Source organism: Lathyrus oleraceus, chromosome 1, assembly GCF_024323335.1.
Source record: "Lathyrus oleraceus cultivar Zhongwan6 chromosome 1, CAAS_Psat_ZW6_1.0, whole genome shotgun sequence".
NCBI lineage: Eukaryota > Viridiplantae > Streptophyta > Magnoliopsida > Fabales > Fabaceae > Lathyrus > Lathyrus oleraceus.
This window is the reverse complement of record NC_066579.1, coordinates 456,999,803-457,024,815: the sequence shown is the minus strand read 5'-3', so window position 1 is coordinate 457,024,815 and position 25,013 is coordinate 456,999,803. Positions and strand designations below refer to the sequence as shown.

General features: G+C 41.3%; 2 protein-coding genes across 2 annotated transcripts; both read right to left on the bottom strand.

Annotated features, from left to right (window-relative positions):
• Positions 1-11,377: 11,377 nt before the first annotated feature.
• On the bottom strand, positions 11,378-17,566 carry LOC127084665 (uncharacterized). The gene is made up of 2 exons (XM_051025162.1): positions 16,862-17,566; positions 11,378-12,266 (listed from the first exon to the last, which is right to left on the bottom strand). The coding sequence occupies exon 2, from the start codon at positions 12,262-12,264 to the stop codon at positions 11,479-11,481; it is 786 nt and encodes a 261-aa protein (XP_050881119.1). The 5' UTR covers positions 12,265-12,266; positions 16,862-17,566; the 3' UTR covers positions 11,378-11,478.
• A 4,682-nt stretch (positions 17,567-22,248) lies between these two features.
• On the bottom strand, positions 22,249-22,916 carry LOC127115301 (protein MAINTENANCE OF MERISTEMS). The gene is made up of 3 exons (XM_051046878.1): positions 22,872-22,916; positions 22,350-22,775; positions 22,249-22,272 (listed from the first exon to the last, which is right to left on the bottom strand). The coding sequence occupies exons 1-3, from the start codon at positions 22,914-22,916 to the stop codon at positions 22,249-22,251; spliced, it is 495 nt and encodes a 164-aa protein (XP_050902835.1).
• Positions 22,917-25,013: the final 2,097 nt, after the last annotated feature.

Here is a 25,013-nt window from a genome sequence, read left to right as displayed (position 1 = left end):
GGTACACGAGAAGAGGTTATCAGATGGATTAAAAAGGTTGGAATCGACAATAAAGTAACTGTTATTATCAGTCGTTCAGATACTGAAACGGGGAAGAGAGGGAGAAGTAACAAAATAATATTTGGTTGTGATAAAGGTGGGAAACACAAGATTAGTGATAGTGGTACCCAAAGTGCTTCCAAGAAATGTGGATGTCCATTTAAAATCAGGTCGACTCCGGCGAAAGATGGATCTGGTTGGAAGATTGATGTAAAATGTGGGTTACATAATCATGGTTTACCTGATAGATTAGAAGGTCATTCGTTTATTGGTAGGTTGACCACAAATGAGAAGCAACATGTCGCTGATTTGGCAAAGAGACATGTAGCACCTAGAAACATTTTGCTTTCCTTGCAAGACAAGTTTCCTGAGAATGTCACTCGGATTACGCAAGTATACAAGCATAAGAGTGTGATAGAAAAAGAGATAAGAGGTCCAAGGAGTGAGATACAACATTTGTTTAAGCTTATTGAGGATGCAGGATATGTGTATTGGAGTAGAAAACAGGATGACTCGGAAGTGGTGAGAGAGATATTTTGGGCACATCCTGATTCAGTTAAGTTGTTGAATATATTTCCGATTGTGTTAGTTATGGATAACACCTACAAGACAAACAAATATAGACAACCTTTGTTTGAAATTGTTGGCATGACATCGACTGAGTTGACTTTTGCTGTTGGATTTGCGTATATGGAGTCTGAGCAAACAGAGAATTTTTGCTGGGTACTGGAGAAATTAAAAGAGTTGTTTGTGAAGAAAGACATGTGTCCACAAGTGATTTTGACAGATAGAGATCTTGCTTTGATGAAAGCAATTGAAGTTGTGTTTCCCAACTCGATTAATTTGCTATGTAGATTTCACATTAACAAAAACGTTGGTGCCAAATGCAAACAACATGTGGTGAATGACCTGCAAAAGACGATAGACACATTATGGATGAAAGTTGTCTGGGCTAGTGATGAGGTTGAGTATGGTCAGCGGTTGCATCAACTTGAGCAAGCATGTGTTGATTATAGTGGATTTATTAATTATGTGAAAGACACATGGTTGACTCCACATAGGCATAGATTTGTTGGAGCATGGATTAATCGAGTCCTACATTTGGGTAACACAACGACTAATCGGTACGTCTTATAATTTTGTATGTGTTATTTTTATATCTGATATTATTTTTATGTTTTTTTTATGTGTTATTTTGAATATTGTCGCATCCTGCGAAAAATCAACCGGCGAGCCTAAAAATAAAAACACACAGAGCCGCCACTAAACGTTATTTATCCCAAGATAGGGAAAGGAAACGCTCAGAGAAACCTGGAAAGACATGGTCTCGCGACCAGAGAGAAAAGGTTCGGGAGTCGGTTACGCGAGGGGAAGGTATTAGCACCCCTCACGTCCGTCGTACTCGACGGGATCCACGCTCTAGAAAGATAAGGTTGCTATAAACATACATCACACACACACGCTACCGGATCACACAGGTGGGGTTAAGAAGAAGGGGCTCGGTAAGGTATCGCACCTTATGCCTACATATCTTGTCTGGAACAAGAATCAGAGCCACTGTAGTTCGGCTTACGCCCGCCGAACAACACAAAACAACAAAAACAAACAAGGGTGGCAAACATGGAGCCCGACAACCACTGGATGGAATTACGTCGGCATCCGAACCAAAACACACTCAAAAGGGCAAACATGGAGCTCGACAGCCAATCCTGGGCTTACGTCGGCATCCGAACCCAAACATACATAATCAGATAACAAGTAAACACACGCAAAAAAGAAAAAGGTTGCCCGGAGTGGTCTCGCACGACCACCTGCCTACATACCTCGTCTGGCACGAGGATCAGGGCGATGTAGTTCCCCTGAAAGGGACTAAATTGCTAACCAGAAACCGGGGAAAGATACACAACTAGGGAGCTGAGACTCGAGCCTAATGTTGTCATGCATCGTTAACCCTAAGTTCGGTTTTCTATCCTACTTGCATAAGCAAACTAACCTAACCAGGAAAGAAGCTAGCACACAAGCATACAATCATATATCAACATTAAATGAGAACAGGCATCTCAAACAAACATGTCAATCAAATAATCACAAAACACCCACTATAACCAAACAAGAGGCTCAATCAACGGGGTTTGACCGCCGAAGCGAGTCGTCTGTACAGGCTGGTTTTGCTCTTAACCTTGCCATTACGAGGCTAAGGTGAAGCAGATGAAGAGGTGAAGTGAGGATCAGACCTCACAGCTCATATCCCTAACCAGGGGGAGCTGACAAATGAGCATGGGTCCAGAATGGGGGAACCCTTCTATACTCGATGACTCTGACTCAATGTGCACTGCACAGGATCTTGGGCTTTTGATCTCAATGCTACAACCATGTAATGGGAGCAAGGAGAAGACTCACTGAATAGTGGGGGACAGGTTGCTTGTCCCTACCTTCCACCAATTGCCTTACTTGAAGGACTTTTCCTGCTTGGGCTTAAAAATAAACAAACACAATCATTGCCTCTTAAGGAGGACTTCAGACATTTATTTGCCCGGCCCGGTAGCAGCCGGGTCTCCAGACTACATGAAGTCAAGAAGACCTACCTCAATGCAAGTTGCTTAAGCAACGCAAAGCAAAAGTTCGCAAGGAATTGAGCAACTAAAGGTACCTGTACAAAAGTCAAACAGAATCAGCATCTACTTTCACAAACAGACAACAATATAATGATCAATTAACCAAGTACAATTATACACATAATGAGGTGCATAGCACAAGGCTCACATGAACCAACATCCTACAAAACAAATACATTAGTCATATGTGTCAAGTAACACAATCCATAATGTGGAGCAAATCTCCTTAATCATTATCTTTAACCTGAAAAGGTACAATCACACTCAAAGGTAAGTACTATGACCACTAGGACTAGCCTAGGGTCAAAAAGATGGAAAAATCCTAAAACAGCAGCCAATTCATGATGAAAACCAAGTAATATCAAATACAAAGGGATCCCAATTGGTCCCATATTCAAACTATGTTCCTATTTTAAATTATGCAACCTAGAAGGCAAATGAAGCAATGTTGAGTCTCATACAAACAACCAGCAAGATCATATCCAACCACATGTCAAAAAGGATCCAAAAAATCCACAAAAATTCTATCCTAACCAGAAGGCATTCAACAAGCCACATATTAAATTTCAAATCATTTGGACTAGTAGATCAATGGGAATTAATTAAACATGGTACAGCATGCAAAAACTACATCAAATGAAGTCCAAATTATGCACCAACTTCAATTAGATGGTAAACAGCAATGGTGCATCATAAATCAGTAGGACCAAAGCCAAAAGCTACATTAATGTGTCAGGAATTATGCTATCAATTTTCATGTCCATTGGATTAATTATGAGGATATGGTAACATAAATGCTAAAGGTTATACCTATGGAACTCTAATATGCTAGGCAGCAAGAAAAAATATGAATCAAATCGAAAATGGATTGTAAAAATCCACAAAAATTATCAGTGATAGCTAACATGTTAAACAAGCTTCACGCAAAAAATTAGGGCCATTGGCCAATGGGAAGCATGGTAATCAATTTGGTGAATTCAGCATACCAAACTATGTCACATATATACATGTCCAACTTCAATAATTCATATATAATAGACCATAGGCTAAAAAATTCCCAAACCTATGTCAAAAAATCCAGAAGGATGTCTAGAAGCCATGTTTCAATTTTCAATTAATTTGGATGGAGTATGTGGATTGTAGAATTAAAATGGTAATGTGTATGAAAATATGTACATGAAAAGGACCTCTATGTCAATTCTAAAAATTCCCAAGCACCTATATATTTTTTTATTTTTTATAAAATAGTAGAGAAAGAAACAAAACTAACAAAAAAATTGTTATATTCTTTTGATTATTTTTGAGCCATTTATGAATTTTTTAAGATTTTAAATAATTATTTAATGATTATTTCGAATTAATATGATTTATTTGGATTTTATTGAATTAATTAACGAAGCAGTGAGTTAGGGCCAAAACGGCGCCGTTGCAGTAAGTTAGAATGGATGGCTGAGATCACGCCTGGGCGCAAAAACACAAGATCGAAAGGCAACTGGAAACGAAGCGGATCAAAGCGAAGCATTTTCCAGAAATTGATGAAGTTCATCACTGTTCTTGAAGTTCTTCATCGCGAACGCAGGTTTTGCGCGAATCTTGATGGAAATCGATGAGAAGCACATCGTTGGAACCGGCTTTGAACCGCGATCACGAATATGGGATCGAATATGTTCAGAAATTCAAGAGGAGGACGAATCGATGGAAAAAGCGATCGCGACGAAAACCTAAATTTCACAATAATTCATACAATTTCCAGCAATTCTACAATCCAATACTTGATATACAATCTATACACATCAATCTACGATATACCTAGCTCAATTTAATCTATCTGTGAAGTTTGATTCCCAACCTTTTCTTGATGACAGTTGCGATGCCGTTGCGATTTCCAGCTCCGGTGATGCGAAACAGATGAAGGAGTCGGTGTTGGAAGGTGCGTAGAATGATTCTAGGAGCTCGAAGATGCTTAGATGATCAAGAATCAACAACTGTCATGGACGTTCAAGGCTTCGTAACAGTTGGAATCGGTTGCGGTTTTGCTCCAGCTTTCATCAACAGAGGCTCAACAGTACCTGCAATTTTTCAATCCACAGAGAAATTTCCAAAGAACTTGATAGGATTTGTCAAAATGAGCAAAAGGATTTGTGGAAAATTTTGAGAAAAAGAGAGAATGTGAGAGTGTGATTTTTTCAGTTATGATTTTCTGTTTGAGTTGAAAAATGATTGTGAGAACCAAGTTGAGAATTGTGAGAGAGTGATTATGCCGAGAGAGATGGTGAGAGTGAGTGTGGAGAAATTGTGCAGAAAAATGATTTTCTGTTAGAGTTGAAAATTGTGAGATTGTGATTAGATTAGGGTGATTGGCCGAAAAAGCCCTTCCAAATGTGATTATGCAGTTGTAGTTAGAGTCTATTTCTGTTGGGAATTAATTATATATCATCTCTTAATCCCAGTCTAAACATAATTAAGCAAATGAATTAAATGGAAAAAATGGTTTATGGTGAAGTTTGGATTCGAGCTCTTCAATGCCTTGAAGCATGACAGCATAAAATGGATATTGAAAACCAGCTCAAAATAGCATTTGGAAGCTGTTGGTATAAGCCTTGTTCCCAAATTCTCAATATTTCCAAAAATGACCATTTTGCCCTTCCTTCCAAATAGTTCACTTCAAAAATGGCATTTTGCATTGAGCCCTTTCCAAAAAATCCAAATATGCAACTTTGAAGTACACATTAAATGGAGTTTGTGCATATAAAGAACTTGCATTTTGGATAAACCATGTGGTAGTTATGCCCTCCCGATTACGGGTATTTCTGAAATTCACTGAGCCATATCTTGCAAACCGTACATTGGATTTTCAAGTTCTTGGACTTTTTGGAAAGGTGAGAACAAGATCTACATCTGTCATGTTGAACAATTTTTCATTTGAAGCTTCCTTGGACTTCTGTTTTTGAGGTCAAAAACTTTCCACTTTTGGAAACTTCAGTTACAAGTCACTTGCTATTTTTGGCAGTGTTTGTCCTGACCTGATTTTCTTCAATTTTAAGCTTTGAGATGTCATTTAACACTTGTTCCAACATGAATGCAGTGTGTCTAACTCATTTCCACCTCCAAATTCACCAGATCATGTACAGTTGACCACAGTTGACTTTTCAACTGACAGATGAATCAGGCAATGCACAGATCAATTTGAACCCCAATCTCCAACTGAAATGGCTCAAGGGTGAAACCCTAGCCTCAATAATCACCATATAATCACAAAATGATCCTCATCTTCTTCAGAAACCTCATCTCCTGATCCAGCCCTGATTGGCCCAATGCAACTGATTAGGGTTGACCAGTGGTCAAAACCCTAATCTCAAGGAATCTTCTTCAATCTTCTGATGACATCCAACCATGATGATGATGTATCAATTCAATCAATATGAAGACCGATACCCTTGAGAATCATGAAACCCTAATTCACGGCCCAATCCTCAGATGGCCATGATCAGTCAGTAACCTAGGCTTGCACTTTTGACTTCCTCATCTTCTGATCAAGACTTGGGAGAATGGCTTGCATAATGTAACCACATGATATGCAACATGAACTGCCTAATGTCCTAAAATGCAATGCAAATATGTTAATGCTAGTCCCAAGAGAGGAGGGCAAATTTTGAGGTGTTACAGCTGCCCCTATTCAATCCACTGTGAACCTGTCGATACGAAATAGCCTCGGCTTTCGGATGATCAGGATGAAGAGTGATTGAATACCAAGAACAGGCGAACAATTTGCACTCTGATGGGATAATAATTAACAACGCCTGTCAGCATCGGCGAAGAAACAAACTTTGAACAAAAATCCGTCTGGTACGGAGAAAATCGGTCTGAACACCGCACATCCCCTCGGGAGTATTATTCTTTCTTCTTGTTCTTTTCTTGAACCCCGAAACTTCTCTGCGCAAACGATCCTCGGATCTCTGCATTTGAACCCCGGAACTTTTGATAATTCTTGGTCTGAAAACCCCTTCGGTCTGAACACCGGGACATCGGCCTGATCGCCACTTCGGTCTGGATACCGCCTCGGTCTGAACTCCGGGAAATTGGCCTGATCGCCACTTCGGTCTGGATACCGCCTCGGTCTGAACTCCGGAAAACTGGCCTGAATACCACAAGTACATCAACCTGATCGTCGGAAACTTCTTCGATCTGAGAATCGGAAACTGGGCCTGAACGCCACTTCGGTCTGGATACCGCCTCGGTCTGAACTCCGGGAAATTGGCCTGATCGCCACTTCGGTCTGGATACCGCCTCGGTCTGAACTCCGGGAAATTGGCCTGATCGCCACTTCGGTCTGGATACCGCCTCGGTCTGAACTCCGGAAAACTGGCCTGAATACCACAAGTACATCAACCTGATCGTCGGAAACTTCTTCGATCTGAGAATCGGAAACTGGGCCTGAATACCACAAGTACATCAACCTGATCGTCGGAAACTTCTTCGATCTGAGAATCGGAAACTGGGCCTGAACGCCACTTCGGTCTGGATACCGCCTCGGTCTGAACTCCGGAAAACTGCTAATCACGTAACGTCCTCTGATTTTATTTCCCTCTCCGCCCGACGGAAACATTTCCTCCAATATCGCACTACTGGAGAACATTGCTGATCTAACGTTCTGATGCTAGACTCCTCAGAATAACACCTTTATCTTTCAGCAAAACCACCCCTCAAACGGTAACCACGGTTTGGGACTAGCTTATGCTTGCAATGATGCATGATTGATTTTTCTGCGTAATGCTCCATAAACATGGAAATGCTACGCGATTATTCATTTTTTATGCAATATGCCATGCTATTTTTTCATGATGAATGCATAAAAAGAAATATCCCCCTCTGGGGAATCCTCTGGGGGACACGAGACTCTCTGCTGAGGCTCTCGTCACTGCTCCGATTTCCACCCTGCCGGGGAATAGTACTGCTGCTGGGAGAATGCCACCCTTGCTGGGGAATACCTCCTTTGCACCCAACCCTCTCGAGGACCTGCTGGGTCAGAAGAACCATCATCGCGCTCTGTGGGGATACCACAATCTCTTTGTCTTGCTGGGGATACACGCCCCAACTCTGCTTTGGGAACCCTTACCGATACTCCCGCTGAGGAAATGGGCAATCTTCAACCTACCGGGGATGACCATCCAGACCATGCTAGGAGAAACGACTGCTACTCCGCTGGGGATTACCCATGCAATCCATAGGTAGAATCGGCTCAGCTGGGGATGCAGAAACCCGTCCGCCACGGGAATTTGTTCAATCCTCCGGTAAGATGAACACTGCTGGAGATATATTTCTTTGGAAAAGACCCGCTCCACTCGGGGGTAGCAACCTTCAGACCTGACTGCTGAGGAAACACCATTATAAACCTGCCAGGTATAACCACACTGACTCGGCTGGGGAGCTAGTCCTACGATTCTGCTTGGGGACTTAGCTGGGAAATAAGAATTCCCGGACTCGTCCGGACCTTTTCTGCTCCATCATCTTGTATTTCAAGCCGCTTCGTGCTCGACGAGAACGTACTCCTGGGAATTATACAGAAATTTCAATTTTCTGACTTTGAAGAGTCTTCTTGATTAATTTCAATGGTCGTCGGACGTCTCTCGTCGTCTCTCCACCGTTCCTCCTTCTTCCCTGATCGAACTCTGCGGGGAATTACAAACTTTCCAGTCTTCCGACTTTGAAGAGTCTTCTTGATTATCATCAAGGCTCGTCGTACGCCGCAACGTCTTCGTCATTTTTCATACACTCGTCCCTGACCGGACTCTCTGGGGATTTCTCTTGTCAAAGCTTCCACATCACAACCTGCAAGTGAGTGAAAAGTATCTAACAGTTCCTGCAAAACAGATCGTTAGATAAAACCGTGCCCCAGGCGTGTCAAGATTTCAACACTTGGGTCACTCAACCTTCCAAATAAGATTTCAAGCTTTCAATCTTATAAACATGCATTGGAAGGAAACCTGTATGTTTTAAAAATGCAAGATTCTTTATCAAAATAATCTGGATGTTTTTGCAATCAAAGCGATAATGAGAACAAAAAACAAAATTATTTGACTGAATATGCATTTTATTGATCGGAAAAGTGTGGCTCAAATGAGCAATACAAAAGGAAGCAATTCCTGAAAAGAGGTAACTGCGCACAAAAGGAAAAAATCTATCCTAATGGCAATGTGAAACTCGTGATCTCATCGAGTTCCAACTCGGTTACACCCCCTATGTCCTCAGACTCTCCATGCTTTCTGCCTTCTGAACAAGACAACTCTGACTGATCCCTACCGGGTATTATCCATGATGCCTTAACCAAAGCGCAAACGATCATGCTAGACGCAGTTGTTCGTTTCAATCCCTCTTTTGCCTGGACCGCCCTTTCGGGTTTTCAGTCCACCGGGATACCCATTTTTGCCCAAGTCGCCTTCTCAGGTTTTCGACTTGCCGGGTGTACATTTTCATTTTTATCCCTAATTTTTGCCCGAACCTCTTTTCTGTTTTTGGTTCGCCGGGATGCCCATTTTTGCCTGGACTATTTTGTTCTTTTCGTCCAGCGGGTCAATTTATACGAAGTATTTTTTAACTGCGTCCGCATTCACAGGGGATGGAAAATCCTCACCATCCATGGTCGTTAACAACAAGGCTCCGCCAGAGAAAACCTTCTTGACCACGAATGGACCTTCATAATTCGGTGTCCATTTGCCCCTTCGATCGTTTTGAGGAGGAAGGATCCTTTTCAGCACCATATCACCTACGTGATACACCCGAGGTCGCACCTTCTTGTCAAAAGCACGCTTCATCCGCTGCTGGTATAACTGCCCATGACAGATGGCTGCAAGCCTCTTTTCCTCTATCAGGCTCAATTCTTCGTACCGGGTCCTTACCCATTCAGCCTCTTGCAATTTCACGTCCATCAGGACTCTCAAAGAAGGAATCTGAACCTCCACAGGTAATACCGCCTCCATCCCATATACCAATGAGAAATGAGTTGCTCCAGTAGATTTACGCACCGACGTTCGACACCCATGCAATGCAAACGGCAACATCTCATGCCAGTCTCTGTAGGTTACCACCATTTTCTGCACAATCGCACCGTCGGTGCATTCAAACATTATCCGGGCAACAAAAGCTCATTCACCTTAACCTCCCCATCAGACATCAGAATCCGTTCGGATTCAGGGTCAGGCCCCTCCTCCGGGATCGGTCACTCTCAATCTTTCGATTTGAGTACCTCGAGATGTCCTCATCAGGGAATTCAAACTTCATCGGTTGATAATCATCAATGGGTTGCTGGGCGAGGTAATCAGACAATACACTCCCCTTGATCGCTTTCTGAGAGTATTACGAATTGATCAACATTTTTCCCTTCTCACAACCCGTCCGGTAAATGCTGGATTCTCAAACCCATACTCGATCAGATCCATCTCGGAAATCCACAAAGTGGTATGAACCAGCATATACTGTCTCAGTCGGCGAGCAGCCTATGCCAAAGTACAGCAAGTTTTCTCGAACAGTGAATGTATTGTTTCACAGTCGGTAAACTTTTTGCTAAGGTAAATTGCATGCTCTTTTCGACAAGACGCGTCATGCTGACCCAATACACCTCGTAGACCCCTCGAAGGCCGTCAAGTACAGATTGACAATTGTTCCTTTCACAGGAGGCATCAGAATCAGAGGTTCCTGCACCTTTCTTTTATTTTTCAATGCCCCTTGGCAATCATTATTTCACCTGACCGTTTGATCTTTTTTTTTTTTCAACAACTGGAATATAGGTTCACCCGTGGCTGTTAGATGAGATGTGAATCATGACAGGTAGTTCAATCTTTCTAAGAAACCACGAACCTCTTTCTTTCTTTCTCGGTTCAGGCATTTCTCGTTTTTTTTTTTTTAATTATTTTTTTCTCTTTTTTTTTTAGCAGGATCGACCTCGATTCCTCTTTGACAATGAACCCCAACAGCTTACCGGCTCGCACTCTGAACGTGCACCTACTTTGGTTCAACCTCGGTTTGAACTATCTCAATCAGTCAAACGACTTGGCCAGATCTGCCAGATGCCCCACTTCTGCTTGGGACTTTGCTATCATGTCATCAACATAGCAATCGATTTCATGATGAATCATATCATGAAACAAAGTCACCATGGCTCTCTGATATAGGCACTGGCGTTCTGCTTCTTTAGAAGGCAGTCTTCTTTCCATAGTAGCTTGAGCATAATGATATCGGTATCTGTCCCGGCATACCCTGACATGACCAGGTAGAGACATCCACATGCTCTTCCAACAAGCCTACCATCCTGCTTTCAACTTGCCTCTGAAACGGCCCGGATTTTCATCCCCTTCCTGACCTCGGCGGTGCGTGGAATAACAATCTCAACCCGCTCCTCGGGCGGCTGAATCACCTTCTCCTCTTGTTTTAGCAATCTGATTAATTCCAGCAGATCACAGTCTTCTTCGTCTTCTTCTTCAGCAAGATAGATCGGTTTGTCGAAGTCATATGAGGGGTAACCAAATTGTTATCGACGAGATCCGGAAACTTGTTTTTGAAGTCGGAACGAGACAAAACAAAAAGATAAAAATGAAAATAAACATTGCCATTTTTATTTTGTTTTTAAACTGCAAAAATAAATGAAAAACAGGGAACGCCGCTTTTTGACTGAAAAACATCCTTTTATTCATGATGCAGAAATGCAAATTTAAACGTGAGGTGGCCCTTACAATGGACCATTGCGTGTCGGGCAACACGTATGGCTTTCATGCAAATAAACTGAAAACAAGAAATAATACTCTTCCAGACGAGTAACAGTGTTGATCTTTTAGGCCTTCCAGCTCCCTGGCACGCACGATTTTATCCACTGATCAATTCCCCAGTCACTGTTAGTTTCTTTACCCACTGCCCGGGTGTAATTTGAATCTTCAGTAATTGCATTCCCCATCACCTGACCATGCGCCGGTATGGGATTAGCATTAACATCTGTCAATAGTGAAAAATGGAGGGCCTTGGACTCCAGCAGGTCTTGAACAGTATGCTTAAAGGCTCTACAACCCTCAATGTCATGCCCCTGCGTACCAGAATGAAATTCACACCTGGCGTTCTCATTATAGTTTGGTGGCCACTGATCTGCTCTCAATGGAGCTAACGTCCTTGGCTGAACCATCCCCAGATCCATCAACTTTTTAAACAGAGCAGCATATGGCATGGGTGGCTTGTCAAAATGACGATCAACCCCTTTTCCTTTCACCTGATTCCCAGCTCCCTGTCTCTTCTGTGGAGTTGGCTGAGGTTGCTGCCGGATTGACTGATTACCAGCAGGGATGGTTACTGCAGCAGTGTGCTGGTAGTAACGACCTCTACCGTGTCCTCTCTGGGCGTACACAACACTCGAGTCACCCTCATCCTTGCACTGGTCATTACCAAAGGATTTCTTCGGTCCAGACAACGAAGTGTTTCCTTGCATGTTCCCCATCTTCAGCCAGTCTTCAATCCTCCTCACCTTTTCGGCAATTACCTTTTGCTCCAAGGCGAACTCTTGCATGACACTGATCAGTTCTCCCATCCTCTTTTTCAGCTCGAGAATGTCAGCGTTGGACGAATTCATCATTCCTGTGTCAATCAAAACAGGTTAGAAACTGACACCTGCAAAACAGAAAACAAGTTATTATGCATGAATGCAATGTCTATCCATATGAAGAACACTTTGTCTCTCGATCCTGGCTTCATTGAGACATATAACAATCGGCGGCAAACTTCTTATATTCAGCATTCAATCTCATCGTGCAGATCGGAGATATGTGATTTGGCATGAATACCCCCAACCATGTGTGTGCTTGTGTGAGTGCATACGGTAAAGCAAATAAAGCTTGAAGATCAATCACTGACTGAAAATCACCATCCATAACCAAAAGAGTGCACTATCAGTGCCATAGTCATACATCAACTCAGATAAAGTCAAATACAATCCTCCAGAATCAGGAAAAGAAATACAAACAAGTGAATTCCGTCAACAAGCCTGACGGTAATCCAACACAAATGAAAGATCTAGCTAGATGAGGGTCCCACAGATGGCCCTATCTCATCTTCCATCCTCGCGAACTCTGCGGCGAACCTGAGCTCGGTATTCTCCTGCTGTAGTCTTCCAACTTCCTTCTGATGAATCTTCATCTGCCTGAAGTAATGGTCTCTCTCAGCTAGGTAATGATCTCTCTCAGCCCTGATCTTTGCCTTCTCCGCTTCCCACTCTGCAGCAAGAACTCTGGCTCTCTCATCTCTCTGTTCCTTGACAAGGATTTGCCTCCTCTTCTCATCCTCAATCACCTTCGATGCTCTGAACAGCTTCTCCTTGGTGATGTCATGCTCCTTGTTAGATGATGCTAAGGCCTGGCTGATCTTCCCATAGTAGGTTGTATCCATCTCGAAGCGTTTGGCCTCCAAGGCATGCCGCTTGCCCTGATCTTCCATCTTTACTTTCATCTCTTGGTTGGATGTCTGAATCCGAGCAACAGTCATCTCTAACTCCGCTTTCTCCGCAAGTAACTGATCTCTAGCCCTCTTCATCTCAAGGAATTCTTCCATGCTGACAGAAGAACTTGGACCCTCGATCCTAGGACACACAGAGTCACCTCCAGGAAAAGGTAGAAATGTGAGCTCAATCCTCTTTCGCAACCAATCTTCAAAAAGAGGAAAATACCGGCAATTGACTTTGCCATAGGGAACCTTGCCCTTTCTCTGGATGTTGCGCCATGCCCCAGACACCTGCACCAACTTGGCCTGATCGCCCTCAGCTAAGAAATAAAAAAGACTCCTGAATCTCCCTCTCAAGAGGAGGAACCTCCACAGCAAACCCCATCTGTCTCCTGAGAAGTATCGGGTTGTAGTTGATGCAACCCTGAACTCCTAGGAGAGGCACATTAGGGAATCTCCCGCAACTGTATATAAAGTCTCGACCAGCCAGACCATTATGAGTCCAAGCAATGTCATCAGCCCGCAGACCCATCAATCGGAAGGACCACTTGACACTGGGATCAATCTGAGCAAAGGCACCTCGGGAAGGCAAATATCCAATAAACCATTTAAAGAGCAACTGAGAACAGCATCTGACCAGACCACCACGTCTCTTCTCATTCCTATTGTGCACTGAGTAGTAAACATCTCCAATCAGAGTAGGAATAGGGTTTCTCTGTATGAACAACCTGATAGCATTATGGTCCACAAAATTCTTCTGATTAGGAAACAGAACAATCCCATAAATGCTCACAGCGATTAATGCACAAACCGTCTTCCAGTTACCCATAACAGCATGCTCCTTGGTCTTAGCCTCCAAGAAACTCAAATGAAAACCGGGTAACTTTCCCTTCTCCTTCAAACCTTCCTTGACCATTTCCGGACTCAAATAAAGAGCACGTGAAATCCCAAGGACATCCGGCTCCGCCCTAGTGACATGGAAAGGAATCTGATCACGGATCTGAATACCCAGGATGCTGACATAATCCTCCATCAGAGGTTCCAACAGATAGTCTGGAAAAACGAAACACCTCAACCCAGGGTCATAGAACTGAAGAAGAGTGTGGATGGCGCTCCTGTCGCAGTCAGTGAGTCTGAAAACCATCTTCAGAATACCGCCGTATGACTCTCTGAACAGCCCCACATGGTCGGGAGTAATCAATGCTATCAACTCCTTCAGCACACCAATCTCAGGATCAAAGAAACTGTATACAACATCGGGCCTCAAACCGGTCATCATCTCCGAACAGAAATCTCTCAACCAGGATGTCAATAAAAAATGTCCCTGCATATGGGTAAACATGGGTTAGATGCAATTAATGCAAAATGTAATGATGCTGATGAATGAATGCAATGCGTTGCCATCCTCCAAGCCATCTGATCATCTGCACTGAATCTGGATTCTAAACTGATCATAACCATCTGAGGAACCAACAATCACAATTCTGACCCACGGGTTCCGAAATAAACGGAAGACAGATACATCATCATCATCACTGGTCTCTGAGCAGACATACCATCACCATCTGAATCGGCCCAGGGAATCCGAAATAAACGGATCCCCACTGATAAATATCTCGGCCCAGGGAATCCGAAATAAACGGATCCCCACTAATAAATCACGGACAGCACTCCGGCGTCACGGCAATAAATGACCATAAATCCGACTTATAATTATGTCTCTGAATCACAGATCAAAAGTCACCATCTGAAGGCTATCTGAACAAACATCTGACAGAACAACCCTCCCCTCACAGGTAAGTTCTAATCAAGTCATCCTAAGGCGGATAATGGTCTCGACAATCGGGCGGAGATACTCAATGGGTTTGCCCTTTCGGGTGTGCCATTGTAGCTCCCTTAAAATCGTCTAAACCAAAGATCCGGGAATGATCGGTCACCAGAGTCAACAACTCAAATGGAGTGACTCAAACAAAGCGGAATATCCACAGAGATGAGCACTATCAAGTGAGCCTCGTCCGGCTTGTGGCACATCACGCCGCCAGGCACATGTTGACTTAACATGAAAGAGGCAACGTGAGACCACACTAGTCCTAGGTGTATACTCGGGCCTGGGTTTTAGCCCCACTCAGAACACCCACCCCACACAACAGAACCACCTGCAGAGGACAGCAACAACATGATAATATGATGCATGCAAACATTTAATGCAAATATATACACACTGGTTAGAATAATAAATGCAATAAATAACACAAACAAGCAACCTAAACTAATCCTAGAACGCTAGGAAGGACTCGCTTAGGGACGATGGACCAGCATAGGTCTACATCGCAAATCCCCAGCAGAGTCGCCAGCTGTCGCATCCTGCGAAAAATCAACCGGCGAGCCTAAAAATAAAAACACACAGAGCCGCCACTAAACGTTATTTATCCCAAGATAGGGAAAGGAAACGCTCAGAGAAACCTGGAAAGACATGGTCTCGCGACCAGAGAGAAAAGGTTCGGGAGTCGGTTACGCGAGGGGAAGGTATTAGCACCCCTCACGTCCGTCGTACTCGACGGGATCCACGCTCTAGAAAGATAAGGTTGCTATAAACATACATCACACACACACGCTACCGGATCACACAGGTGGGGTTAAGAAGAAGGGGCTCGGTAAGGTATCGCACCTTATGCCTACATATCTTGTCTGGAACAAGAATCAGAGCCACTGTAGTTCGGCTTACGCCCGCCGAACAACACAAAACAACAAAAACAAACAAGGGTGGCAAACATGGAGCCCGACAACCACTGGATGGAATTACGTCGGCATCCGAACCAAAACACACTCAAAAGGGCAAACATGGAGCTCGACAGCCAATCCTGGGCTTACGTCGGCATCCGAACCCAAACATACATAATCAGATAACAAGTAAACACACGCAAAAAAGAAAAAGGTTGCCCGGAGTGGTCTCGCACGACCACCTGCCTACATACCTCGTCTGGCACGAGGATCAGGGCGATGTAGTTCCCCTGAAAGGGACTAAATTGCTAACCAGAAACCGGGGAAAGATACACAACTAGGGAGCTGAGACTCGAGCCTAATGTTGTCATGCATCGTTAACCCTAAGTTCGGTTTTCTATCCTACTTGCATAAGCAAACTAACCTAACCAGGAAAGAAGCTAGCACACAAGCATACAATCATATATCAACATTAAATGAGAACAGGCATCTCAAACAAACATGTCAATCAAATAATCACAAAACACCCACTATAACCAAACAAGAGGCTCAATCAACGGGGTTTGACCGCCGAAGCGAGTCGTCTGTACAGGCTGGTTTTGCTCTTAACCTTGCCATTACGAGGCTAAGGTGAAGCAGATGAAGAGGTGAAGTGAGGATCAGACCTCACAGCTCATATCCCTAACCAGGGGGAGCTGACAAATGAGCATGGGTCCAGAATGGGGGAACCCTTCTATACTCGATGACTCTGACTCAATGTGCACTGCACAGGATCTTGGGCTTTTGATCTCAATGCTACAACCATGTAATGGGAGCAAGGAGAAGACTCACTGAATAGTGGGGGACAGGTTGCTTGTCCCTACCTTCCACCAATTGCCTTACTTGAAGGACTTTTCCTGCTTGGGCTTAAAAATAAACAAACACAATCATTGCCTCTTAAGGAGGACTTCAGACATTTATTTGCCCGGCCCGGTAGCAGCCGGGTCTCCAGACTACATGAAGTCAAGAAGACCTACCTCAATGCAAGTTGCTTAAGCAACGCAAAGCAAAAGTTCGCAAGGAATTGAGCAACTAAAGGTACCTGTACAAAAGTCAAACAGAATCAGCATCTACTTTCACAAACAGACAACAATATAATGATCAATTAACCAAGTACAATTATACACATAATGAGGTGCATAGCACAAGGCTCACATGAACCAACATCCTACAAAACAAATACATTAGTCATATGTGTCAAGTAACACAATCCATAATGTGGAGCAAATCTCCTTAATCATTATCTTTAACCTGAAAAGGTACAATCACACTCAAAGGTAAGTACTATGACCACTAGGACTAGCCTAGGGTCAAAAAGATGGAAAAATCCTAAAACAGCAGCCAATTCATGATGAAAACCAAGTAATATCAAATACAAAGGGATCCCAATTGGTCCCATATTCAAACTATGTTCCTATTTTAAATTATGCAACCTAGAAGGCAAATGAAGCAATGTTGAGTCTCATACAAACAACCAGCAAGATCATATCCAACCACATGTCAAAAAGGATCCAAAAAATCCACAAAAATTCTATCCTAACCAGAAGGCATTCAACAAGCCACATATTAAATTTCAAATCATTTGGACTAGTAGATCAATGGGAATTAATTAAACATGGTACAGCATGCAAAAACTACATCAAATGAAGTCCAAATTATGCACCAACTTCAATTAGATGGTAAACAGCAATGGTGCATCATAAATCAGTAGGACCAAAGCCAAAAGCTACATTAATGTGTCAGGAATTATGCTATCAATTTTCATGTCCATTGGATTAATTATGAGGATATGGTAACATAAATGCTAAAGGTTATACCTATGGAACTCTAATATGCTAGGCAGCAAGAAAAAATATGAATCAAATCGAAAATGGATTGTAAAAATCCACAAAAATTATCAGTGATAGCTAACATGTTAAACAAGCTTCACGCAAAAAATTAGGGCCATTGGCCAATGGGAAGCATGGTAATCAATTTGGTGAATTCAGCATACCAAACTATGTCACATATATACATGTCCAACTTCAATAATTCATATATAATAGACCATAGGCTAAAAAATTCCCAAACCTATGTCAAAAAATCCAGAAGGATGTCTAGAAGCCATGTTTCAATTTTCAATTAATTTGGATGGAGTATGTGGATTGTAGAATTAAAATGGTAATGTGTATGAAAATATGTACATGAAAAGGACCTCTATGTCAATTCTAAAAATTCCCAAGCACCTATATATTTTTTTATTTTTTATAAAATAGTAGAGAAAGAAACAAAACTAACAAAAAAATTGTTATATTCTTTTGATTATTTTTGAGCCATTTATGAATTTTTTAAGATTTTAAATAATTATTTAATGATTATTTCGAATTAATATGATTTATTTGGATTTTATTGAATTAATTAACGAAGCAGTGAGTTAGGGCCAAAACGGCGCCGTTGCAGTAAGTTAGAATGGATGGCTGAGATCACGCCCGGGCGCAAAAACACAAGATCGAAAGGCAACTGGAAACGAAGCGGATCAAAGCGAAGCATTTTCCAGAAATTGATGAAGTTCATCACTGTTCTTGAAGTTCTTCATCGCGAACGCAGGTTTTGCGCGAATCTTGATGGAAATCGATGAGAAGCACATCGTTGGAACCGGCTTTGAACCGCGATCACGAATATGGGATCGAATATGTTCAGAAATTCAAGAGGAGGACGAATCGATGGAAAAAGCGATCGCGACGAAAACCTAAATTTCACAATAATTCATACAATTTCCAGCAATTCTACAATCCAATACTTGATATACAATCTATACACATCAATCTACGATATACCTAGCTCAATTTAATCTATCTGTGAAGTTTGATTCCCAACCTTTTCTTGATGACAGTTGCGATGCCGTTGCGATTTCCAGCTCCGGTGATGCGAAACAGATGAAGGAGTCGGTGTTGGAAGGTGCGTAGAATGATTCTAGGAGCTCGAAGATGCTTAGATGATCAAGAATCAACAACTGTCATGGACGTTCAAGGCTTCGTAACAGTTGGAATCGGTTGCGGTTTTGCTCCAGCTTTCATCAACAGAGGCTCAACAGTACCTGCAATTTTTCAATCCACAGAGAAATTTCCAAAGAACTTGATAGGATTTGTCAAAATGAGCAAAAGGATTTGTGGAAAATTTTGAGAAAAAGAGAGAATGTGAGAGTGTGATTTTTTCAGTTATGATTTTCTGTTTGAGTTGAAAAATGATTGTGAGAACCAAGTTGAGAATTGTGAGAGAGTGATTATGCCGAGAGAGATGGTGAGAGTGAGTGTGGAGAAATTGTGCAGAAAAATGATTTTCTGTTAGAGTTGAAAATTGTGAGATTGTGATTAGATTAGGGTGATTGGCCGAAAAAGCCCTTCCAAATGTGATTATGCAGTTGTAGTTAGAGTCTATTTCTGTTGGGAATTAATTATATATCATCTCTTAATCCCAGTCTAAACATAATTAAGCAAATGAATTAAATGGAAAAAATGGTTTATGGTGAAGTTTGGATTCGAGCTCTTCAATGCCTTGAAGCATGACAGCATAAAATGGATATTGAAAACCAGCTCAAAATAGCATTTGGAAGCTGTTGGTATAAGCCTTGTTCCCAAATTCTCAATATTTCCAAAAATGACCATTTTGCCCTTCCTTCCAAATAGTTCACTTCAAAAATGGCATTTTGCATTGAGCCCTTTCCAAAAAATCCAAATATGCAACTTTGAAGTACACATTAAATGGAGTTTGTGCATATAAAGAACTTGCATTTTGGATAAACCATGTGGTAGTTATGCCCTCCCGATTACGGGTATTTCTGAAATTCACTGAGCCATATCTTGCAAACCGTACATTGGATTTTCAAGTTCTTGGACTTTTTGGAAAGGTGAGAACAAGATCTACATCTGTCATGTTGAACAATTTTTCATTTGAAGCTTCCTTGGACTTCTGTTTTTGAGGTCAAAAACTTTCCACTTTTGGAAACTTCAGTTACAAGTCACTTGCTATTTTTGGCAGTGTTTGTCCTGACCTGATTTTCTTCAATTTTAAGCTTTGAGATGTCATTTAACACTTGTTCCAACATGAATGCAGTGTGTCTAACTCATTTCCACCTCCAAATTCACCAGATCATGTACAGTTGACCACAGTTGACTTTTCAACTGACAGATGAATCAGGCAATGCACAGATCAATTTGAACCCCAATCTCCAACTGAAATGGCTCAAGGGTGAAACCCTAGCCTCAATAATCACCATATAATCACAAAATGATCCTCATCTTCTTCAGAAACCTCATCTCCTGATCCAGCCCTGATTGGCCCAATGCAACTGATTAGGGTTGACCAGTGGTCAAAACCCTAATCTCAAGGAATCTTCTTCAATCTTCTGATGACATCCAACCATGATGATGATGTATCAATTCAATCAATATGAAGACCGATACCCTTGAGAATCATGAAACCCTAATTCACGGCCCAATCCTCAGATGGCCATGATCAGTCAGTAACCTAGGCTTGCACTTTTGACTTCCTCATCTTCTGATCAAGACTTGGGAGAATGGCTTGCATAATGTAACCACATGATATGCAACATGAACTGCCTAATGTCCTAAAATGCAATGCAAATATGTTAATGCTAGTCCCAAGAGAGGAGGGCAAATTTTGAGGTGTTACAAATATCTGATATTTTTAATATTTGATATTTTCAATATCTAATGGTATTTTTTATATCTGATATTTTTAGGGTTGAATCTGCTCATTGGAAGTTAAAGCGGATGTTAGGAAACAGTATAGGTGACATGGTCAAATGTTGGGAAGCCATGAATAACAACTTGAGGTTACAACTGGGAAACATTAGAGCTTCATTTCAAAAGAGTTTTTACAAAGTTGAGCACGCGCACGTAAGTCCCTTTTATGGTTATTTGCGTGGTTCCGTATCTCGAGCTGCTTTGAGACGTATTGCTGAAGAGTTATTGAGAGTTGATTATGTTGGAACTAACAGGCAAATATGTGGTTGTACTCTTAGAACATCTTATGGGTTACCTTGTGCTTGTGAGTTAGGAAGATACAGAGTAGGTGGTATACCGATACCCATTGATGCTGTTCATGTTCATTGGAGGAAACTAACTATGGAAGTTGAGTTAGAGATAGGTGAAGATGATGGATCAGAGGTGGATATGACGGCTGCAATGGATGAGTTGTGGAGACGATTTAGGTCATTAGATGTTATTGGGAAAAGGGCATTAAGGAGTATGGTATGTGAACTAGCATACCCAACAATGACAACATTGTGTCCACCACCTGAGAAAATAAAAACCAAAGGAGGAGTGAAGAAGAAAGGGAAAAAACCAGCAGATTATGATGTTTATAGGGACCCTTCGTATCATGAGTATGTTGATAAGGCATCTCAATCTTCACAAAGGCAATCTCAACCATCACAGACTTCGAAGAAGATCAAATTATCAAAGAAGCAACCACAATTCATTGTTCAATTTCCTAATCATATTAGGTCATACATTGAAGATGTAGTTAATGTTGAATCAGATGGTAATTGTGGATTTAGAGTCATTGCATCATTGCATCATTGCATGGATATGGTGAGGATGGTTGGTCAATGGTTCGCAGAGAGTTGGGGTTGGAATTAATAGACAAGGATAGGTCAACTTTGTATGACAAGTTATTTTCTAATCGGTTGTCAGTTGTGGGAGAATCTTTGATGATAGAATCGTTTGGTTCACAACCACCTGAAAAATGGATGAGTCTACCAGATATGGGTTACTTGATAGCGAATCGTTATAATGTTGTACTTGTCTGTTTAGGCAATCCGTGCATCACTTTCTTTCCGATGACAAGTTCACATTCACCAAATGTCTCTATTTATTGCATTGGTTTTGTTAACCAGAATCATTGGGTTCAGGTACGTATTTATATGTCTAAATATTTTAATTATTTCAGTTAATATTTTATGTTATATGACTTAATCTTTTAATTATTTTACTTTATCAGGTTAACATGAAAGAGGGGTTTCCATTGCCACCGGTCACATTAGATTGGAAGAAATTTTGTTCTCATATAGCAACTACTTGGATGCTAGGATTTGCAGGACGTATGCAACATTGGCAATTACTTACACCTGTATTAGCATGATTATGTAATCAAAACATAAATATGTAATCAAAACATGAAATCTATATTATTATGTCTATTATATTCAAAGCTTAATACATATAATCAATGTGAACGAGAAATATGCAAAGCTTCAAATAAATCAGAAAACTGTGGATCTTCCTCTTCAGCATTAACCTGTCTCAGATAGCGACGAATCAATGTAGATACACGAGCCCAATCAGGATCAGATGGCCCGACGTCATATACAGGAACGGGTACCTCTCTAGGAGCGTCACGATGGGGAGGGACCAACCGTGGATGGGAAACACAATAATACCACTCCAGATAACCGTCTTCTACCTCAGATGGAGTGGTGGCCATGGAAGATGAACCGATCACATCGACAACACTCTGATGGTAACTGATCCAATCAACATCAATATCCGTCGCCATCATACAATCCAGAGGTGGGGATGGAACATACTGCCTATACCCGAACTGACGTAAACATCTATCAGGCAAGTATGGAACAACTGTTTCACCCCACTTCAAACAGCCCCTGTAAAGACATATCTCATCAAATACACGCCATGCTCTATGATCCTCAAATGGTCGCCAGATGACGTCGGTAGGTGTCAGCTCGTCCAAAATAGGTCGTAAATCATCGACCTTCAGGACTCCCTGTCTATACGACCATCTCATCGCTCGGGGAAGACCACAGTTTCCAGCAGGATTCCAATTCTCCCCTCTTTTTCCAACAGTTGGAAAATACTCGTGAATCCAACACTGTTACAAAATAAAAACATAATAAATAAAACAAATTAAGTTACAATATTTTATAAAATGAATCCAACACTTAATTAACAAAATTAAATTATATACCTGTAGGAGAGTAGGATATCCACCTAGCTGTTTGCAATTGTACATGGACGCATCTCCAAGATATCGGTAGAGGGTAACTAGTGCAGCTGCTCCCCAACTATATCCTGAACATCCATCCAAGTCCCTAAACAGGAGGAGGTATCGTGCCTCTACAAGTGTAAATGTCTTATCAGCAAATATGGTGGAACCCACCAACATCAATAGATATGCTCTAGTCGCATATGCCCAGCTGGAAGCAGCCCTATGATGTACGAATATATCATATAACCACTCCAACTTGTAATACGACCCCCTGCAGCTCCGAACATGTGACTGTGCCTGACCCTGTGACACTCCTAGGTAGTCAACAGCAAGTTCAACAGCTAGCTCTTCAGTCACATCCTGAGGACTCCAAAAGATACCCCTAATGGGCAAGTGAAGTAGACATGCGACATCATCTAAAGTAATGCTCATTTCACCAAACGGCATGTGAAATGAAGATGTCTCTAGATGCCATCTTTCCACAAATGCAGAGACAAGATTTGTGTCTATCTTGTTCAGACTCGTTCTCTGCAGTGAAGCTAAACCGGATCTAGATACCCAACTCTCCATCTGTGGTGGAAGAGCCAATGGAACCCTAGAAGTCAACTTCAGTCCATGTCCGGCAACCTTCAACTCTTTCTTTGGTCCTCTTTCCTAAAAACAATTAAAACACATATTAGAAAACAAATTATAAAATATTCAACTATTATTCATTTTCAAATATAGCCCGTTTACTTACCTCACCGAACCATATATGTCGAGCAACATGATGCTCGTACTTCACCAAAAGAGACGTATCGTACGACCCTCCTGGATATCCAGTCGGCTCAACTGCAGCTGCAGATGAAGATGCACCCCGGTCTAACGTGCGGACTGGAATCCGGCCATCTGCACCTCTTCTTCGAACCACTGCAAAAATAATGTTAAAAAAAATAATTAAAATTAAAAAAAAAAAAAAAATGTACCGGAACACTTCCAAGAAGAGTTCCGGTTAGCAAAAAAAACAAAAAGCCTTCCGGAACACTTTCTTAAAGAGTTCCGGTATACATCAACCAAACCGGAAGTCTTGAAGAAAGTGTTCCGGTATACAAGTATACAAACCGGAAGACTTTCTAAAAGACTTCCGGTTCAGTGTCCATTAAAGACAACAAACCGGAACTCTTTAGAGAAGTGTTCCGGTGTTCAAATATCCAAACCGGAAGACTTACTCTTAAGTGTTCCGGTATACAGTGCAAAAACGCCAAAAATTTGTCTTCTCCGGAAGTCTTCAACGAAAATGGTAAAAAAAATTTGAAAGGGAAAATATACCCTATTTATATGAGGGTATTTTGGTCAAAAAAATTTTAATGTAGGGGTATGGGTACAATTGTAGGGGTATAGGGTAAAATTTTCGGATAAATGTAGGGGTATAAGGTAAAATTTTCTGGATTAGGTTGCTCATTGGTAACACCTTGACTATTTTGGCCTAAGGCCCAAACAAGTCTGTTCACAATGCACTCTCATTTTTCCAGTCTGCACCTCCCCCAGGTTGGGCTTATGAGCTTTCCTTTAAGCCCATTATGTTCAGATCCATGCAATAAGGAGTGCTTAGTTAATAATTAAAATAGTTCTGTTAGTAATTAGAATTAATATAATTTGTTAATAGGTAGAATTTTATTTTGATTGGTTAATTGTTAGAATCCTAGTTTAATTTGATTTCTATTAATAATTAGATTGATATTAGAACTAATTTGATATTACTTTTGATTGTTGATTTTAGATATTAATTTCGATTGTTGATTTTAGAATTAATTTGATATTACTTTTGACCGTTGACTTTAGAATTAATGTGATATTCACTTTTGATATTGTTTAATTTTAGAAATTTTATCTTGATTTTGATAATTGTTTTGATAATTTTAGAATATTGTTTCACTTTAGATTTAATATTTGAATTGATAATAAATCTCTTATATTCTTTTGTCTTCTTCTTTTACTTTGTCTTAACATCTAACAATTAACTTCTAACTTTTAATTTTCGTATCTAACTTTTACGTTTCGCATCTAACTCCTAACAATTTATTTCTTGTTATTTACTTACTTTACTTTGTTTTTTATACATACTATATCATGTAATCATCA